Here is a 6,000-nt window from a genome sequence, read left to right as displayed (position 1 = left end):
CCAGTCCTAAATTCGGCTCAGGCTCACTCAGGCCCCTACCCACCGTCCGCACCCCCAGGCTTAGGCCGGGGGCTCTTCAGGTGCAAACCCCAGATCCGCGGGGCCGGCCCCAGCCCTCGGCCCCGCACACACCGGGGTTGGGGGGGCTCGGCCCCGGGTCCGGGGGGGCTCGGCCCCGGGTCCGGGCCGGCCCGCAGCCGTACGGCGGAGTGTGGGGGCCGGCCGGCCGCCCTCCCCACCACGCCGGGAAGAAGGGGAAGGGGGTGTCAGCCCCGCTGAGTGGTGGGCGAGCGACCGCGGAGCCCCGTCTCCTCCACGCACAAAAGGAGGGCCCGGCCGCGGGGCAGCGGCCCCCGCCCGACCCGCGGCGCTGGGGGCGGTCCAACAGGGGCGGGGCGGGGCCTTGAGGTCCCGCCCCCCCGCCTGTGCCGCCGCCGCCGCCGCCGCCGCCGCCGCCGCCTGTGCCGGGGTGGCGGGAAAGGGGAGGAGAGCGCGGGGCGCCGCCCCCGCCCCCCGCCCCGCCCCGCCCCGCCGCGCCCCATGGTGCCGGCGCGGGCGCGGGGCCGAGGCAGAGGCGGCGAGGCCGGCGGGGCGCTCACACCCCGCGCCCGCCGCCGGGCATGGAGGGCGCCGAGGCGGCCGCCTGCGGCAGCGGTAACAGCAGCTCCGTGGAGCCCCGCTGCTCCTCCTGCGGCTCCGGGCCGGCCGGCGGCGGTGAAGCGGCAGCAGCGGCGGCCATGGAGGAGCCGCTCGGGGAGGCTCCGTCCCCGGAGGTAACGGCGGCGGCGGCGGCGACGGCGGCGAGGAAGCAGCAGGGGGTGAAGCGGCATCACCACAAGCACAACCTGAAGCATCGCTACGAGCTGCAGGAGACCTTGGGCAAAGGCACCTATGGCAAAGTCAAGCGGGCCATCGAGAGGTTTTCTGGCAGAGTGGTAAGGCGGGCGGAGGGGCTGCTCTTTGCCTTTTTATTTTATAGAGACGTTTATATCCTTTTTCTTCAGAAGGGAGCCGGCTGGGTGCATCCCCGCAGGGACCCGTTAGGCGGGAGAGCCGTCCGTGGGCGGGGGTGACCCGTCTCGGTGAGGCAGGAGCCCGGCGTGGCCGGTAGCCCACGGGAGCCCGGGTCAGCATCCCACCCGTGCCTGCGGTCGCTTGGGTCCAGGGCTTTGTTTGCAGTGCAAATCCTATAGAGAAAGTTTTCTGGGGGGGGGGAGGAGTGGTGGTATTGTAGAAACACATCGGTACGTTTTAAAAGGTTGTGTTGCTATTGGAAAAATAGGGTGACTTATTGTTTGTGTTTTGGTTTTACGTGCGGGTCCGCTGTGGACAGTTATTCTTTCCCCACTGGAAACTCATGGTTTAGCGAAACCTGTCACATCCCCTGGCTAAGCAAAGCTGCTCGCAAAGTCCTGTCAGAAGGGCAAACATTGGTTTTCCGGTTAAAAATGCCGTGATTCAGTCATACTTTTGAGACCTGAACTTTGCTGACACCTAAAAAAATTGCAGGGACTGCAACCCAGCCCCATTGGTTTTTACGATCCGTTTCACTGCTCAGCGGTGCCGGCTGGCTTGAGACTTCAAGCAGCCCGGAGGTTGTCCAGCAATAACTCAGCTTCAGCATTTCCTCATTGGTACAGCGCTCCAGCAGGGTGCAGAAATGCAATTGAAGAAATGTACACATTAGTCAGAGTTATTGTCATTTTTCTTTCCCCGAAATACGTAACTATTAACAGAGGGTGAAAGAATGAGAGGCAGGCGTAGCATTAAAGACCGCCCAGAGAAATAGGTGGCTTTCTAAAGAGGTCTTAATACTGCTTTTCCTATGAAGTAGACTAATTGAGTTTTCACTGGACTTCATCTAAAAGCAAGACATTTCCCTATGACGTTACAGGTTTTGTCTCATTTATCTTTCCCTTTCGGTTGCCTGGAAGCTCAATGCACACCCAGAGGCAGAAGCAACTGTAAAACAGAAAATGGAATTGCAGATGCCATGGCTTTAATAAGGGACACTTGCTTTGCAACTAAATATCTTTGTGTCGACAGTGAAAATGAGAGTTTCAGCCAAGTTGTAGAGTCATATCATGTATGCTTTCAGTTTATTAGCTCATTTGGAGGCTGGCTGAAGAGAAACCAGAGATGGACATCTCTGCACATGCTCACTCCCAGTCCATGATTTTTAAAGTTTGCTGTCTTGGCTGTTTTACAATTTCAGGCTAACAAAAGCTCCAGGGCTATGTTGTATACTAACTATTATTTTGTAACTTGATTATTTTTGACTGGCGTTACAAAATATAGTAAATAAGCAAATACATCAAAACCACCTTTTTTTAAAGACTTCATCAATTAAAAAAGAAAAGGTGATCGTATTGTTAATGAGATTTGGTTTTGGGAAGGGCCCTCAGACGAAAGGTTGTAGCGTGGATGTGTATCTCCTTCAAGTTAACAACGCACCAGGTCTTTCTGTATTTTGCTGACTGTCAAGCACTTCAGCTACACAGCTAAGGATACTTAGATGATACAGTCTGAACTCAATTTATACGGCTAATGCCATCTTGAAATGGAGAGGGTGAAAATCAGAATACCCATGCAATCTTAAATGCAATAAAAATGTTACACTTTCTCTATCAGCTGGTCTGTAGAAGCTAAACAAATACCGGGGTGTGAGTTTTATACTGTAGTAATACAAGCATCGGCGTGTGGCACTTCATAATTATTAGCCCGTCTGCAGGCGAGTTCTGGTGTAACGTGTCTGTTTGAACTTTAACAATCCGTGAGTGTATGTAAAATATCCACACTTTGTCTGCTTACAGAATAAAAGCTAGTTGTCAGCAATCCGGCCAGACCTAAGTGAATGGAAAACGTTTCTTGTTTTCTGACAGTTCCCTTGTCTGGCTGTTGCAGTGAACCCCGATTGCTTTCCACGGGTGAGACGAGAGCACCGACAGGACGACTGATCAGAGAGGGGCAGAGTTTGCCTTCTGTCCCCCCCACCTCTTTCTCTTCCCTTTCTTCAGTTCTTATTAGCGCCCAGCATTTGCAGCGTTCGTGAGCAGGTTGGACTGGATGCTGCCGTGTGTCCAGCAGGGGATGCACAGATCGAGCGATGCGGCCCCTACCGTCTCTTGCACCATGTCCAGTGCAAATCGTCTCGCAGCTGGCAGCTAGGTAGCAAGAGTCCCAAGGTCGCTCTAGTCCAGTCTGTTTGCTTCCTATTCTGCTACTGGTTTAGCTAATCGTCTTTTTCTTTACTCAGCGGTAAGCAGGTATTTGAAGCTGTATGGTAACAGATTGCAGAGCTGGACCTCGGCAGCGGCATTGCGTTCCCAGTCATCAGCCTTGTCCAAGTGATTCTCCTATTTGGCCTTTCCACTTCTCTGGTCCATTAACAATCTCTTTAGCTGTATGGCACTTCGTAAAGATATTTGCGTGATTAGCCAGGCTTTTAATATGAAATGTGAACTTTGGATTTGTCGTCATCTGTATAAATAGAGAGCTCAGGAGTGAAACAGAAATTGGCAGATTTGAGTTAATGAAGTAAAACCAAGATGAGAAGGCAGCTCGATCCAAGGTACAGATGTGCTTTAGTCCTGTGCCATTGGAAATCAATAGCAGGATTTCTGTTGACTTGAATGCAAGTAGTATTTGGCACTTATTAAGAGGTTGCAGGTTTATTCAAATTATTATGTTTTCTTTGTCTTTCCTCTTAACTCAGTGGAACGTGATCATAAAGCTTCCTGCCATAAAGCTCCAGGGTAGATTGCATGATACACTTAGTTTGTTATTGGAAACAACTTATGAGAATTTGTGTATTAGTTACCACAGCGACTACAGACAGTAATACTGCACAAAGCAGTTAAAATATTGCCCGCTACATGACGTATGAGGTGCTTAGTTTTGCCAGCAAGATTTCCTTCATTAGTACTGGCCCAGTATACACTGTGTAACTTATGACATTTTAAATTAAGGCACCTGTTAGTAAGTGTAAGGATGAAGAGATGATATCGCAAGTCTGTGAGGTAACACTCATGTTGACATTTCTGTGGGTGTTTTCTCTACTTGTCATCTTGCACATTAAACCAAAGAACTGAGTTTTGTTCATGTTATGTATTCAACGTTTGTTAGCCAAGAAATCCACAGCTACACTTATGTCAGCCCTAGATAAGCTGTGTTTTGACCACCTCTGGCCGATCCCGTGCACGGTGCATGAAGATGGTAGATGCTGCTGGGTTCTTCTTTGGGTAAATGATTCCACTAGAGTAAATACTCCCTGTAATACAACTTTAAATTACAGATAGGCATTTTCAGTCTTGTTATCTGTCTTTTCCTGACATTATACAGAAAGCAACGCCTGGATACAAAAAATGCATTAATATTAATTAAATTAACGTTAGTAAAGGAGCATGTAGCTCTGAAAGATGGAAGACACTGGCTAAATCTTGTTAGGCTGCCTGGAGCGCTCCCAGCAGAGCGTAACCCAGGGGGTCGATACCCTGGCCGGTTTACAGCTCCCTGTGGGTGCTCTCCTGCGAGGTGTTCTGCTGGGAGTCATTTGCTCTCCCTGCCACCGCTGGACCTGGAGCATGCTAACGTTGCTGGTTGGTTGTTATAACCAACTTCTTATTATAACCATGCTTCTCATGAAGCACCCTTTATTATCTGCGCTTCCTTTCGGTTACCATCTGTCCTCAGGAGAGATTTTGCCGTTTGCAAAAGCCAGGAGCTTTTCTCCCTTTCTTTCCTTAGGCTGCACTTGAGAAGCAATGGGGAGTAGCTGCAAGGGCATCCCCTCTGCCTTCTCCTCCTTCTCTCTGCCTGAGAGCTAGGACATCTTTTCTTCCTCCTCACCAGCAGGTGGAGGAAGCACTATTCTCCTCCAGCTGTTCCTCCAGAAAGCTAATTATTTTGGGAATTGATGACAAGCTGCAGCCCAACATGGAAAACAGGCATGCGCTGCATATTTGTGCAGGCGTGTTATGTGTGGTAGTGCTTGTTATTTATTCTTTTGCATAGAAGTGCAGATAGAAGGATGTCGCCAAATGAATTTGGTTTCCGAATTAAAATCTTGTAAAACCGCCCCCCCCCCCCCCCCCCCCCCCAAACTTTAGAGCAACAGAAATATTTTTAGTTGCAACTCCAGTGCAAATCTTCACTTTGAAACAGCTCTGCTTCATGATGCTTTTGGAGACTCGCAGAGGGTTTTTGAAACCCTGAAACAGCAACAGATTATATGAAAGGAGGACCTTTGCTTTGCTGGTTGTATTTCTCTGTATCGTGACAAAACCAAAACATAAATACCAGCAATGACAACTCTGTCACGTCACTAATTAAGGCCTTGTTGGCCACACAAGCATTTGTTTGCGGTGTGGTTTTTAAGGGTTCCAAATAACAAGATAAAAGCGTGCTTGTGGGTCACTGAGGACAGTGAAAGCCAGGTGGGATGTTTGTCCCAATTCTCTTGTCTGCATTGCTGATGTCGTAGAAAACATCGGTATCCCTCTCTTCCCTCTTATGCACGTGAATTCTCTTATCTTTAATGACTTGTTATATTTCCATTTTTTTCCTGAGAACTTCTGCTTCTGTTAGCACATGGGTCAATATTTAGTATTGATTTTTATCTTGATCGCTCAGTGTGCATCTTCAGCAGGGTAATGTCCAAATCTGTTGCAGAACTGGGTTTTTTGTTTTTGTTGTTTTTTTCTTTTTAGTTCCTTGGTGTCCTTGTTAAGATATCTTCCTTTATTGCAGACACCAGTGGAAGTATCTACACAACACTGCTGTGATGTGAAGTGCTTGTACAGTCCTTTGCACAGCAGGATCCCGATTTGTGAATGTGGCTTCCACAGCTATGATAATACACTTGAATAGTAGTAACAATGGCTTGTATCGCTGCCCCGTTTCATACATGAGAAAGAAAAACTTGCTATTAAAGCCAAAATCATCAGAAGTTTTGAGCACACCACATAATACCTGATTTTTCCAGACATATGGAGTACGTAA

General features: G+C 49.1%; 1 protein-coding gene across 1 annotated transcript in view; it reads left to right on the top strand.

Moving 5' to 3' along the window:
- Window positions 1–579: 579 nt before the first annotated feature.
- The window catches only part of NUAK1 (NUAK family kinase 1), a 49,356-nt gene continuing 43,935 nt past the window's right edge, over window positions 580–6,000 (top strand). The window contains exon 1 of the mRNA XM_049821657.1: window positions 580–935. Coding sequence (XP_049677614.1) covers window positions 621–935 — 315 coding nt within the window. The 5' untranslated portion in view covers window positions 580–620. The remainder of the gene's footprint in view (window positions 936–6,000) is intronic.

This window comes from Accipiter gentilis, chromosome 18 (assembly GCF_929443795.1).
Source record: "Accipiter gentilis chromosome 18, bAccGen1.1, whole genome shotgun sequence".
NCBI classification, from domain to species: Eukaryota; Metazoa; Chordata; class Aves; order Accipitriformes; family Accipitridae; genus Astur; species Astur gentilis.
The sequence above is the reverse complement of the archived record's forward strand: the minus strand, read 5'-3'. Positions and strand labels throughout refer to the sequence as shown.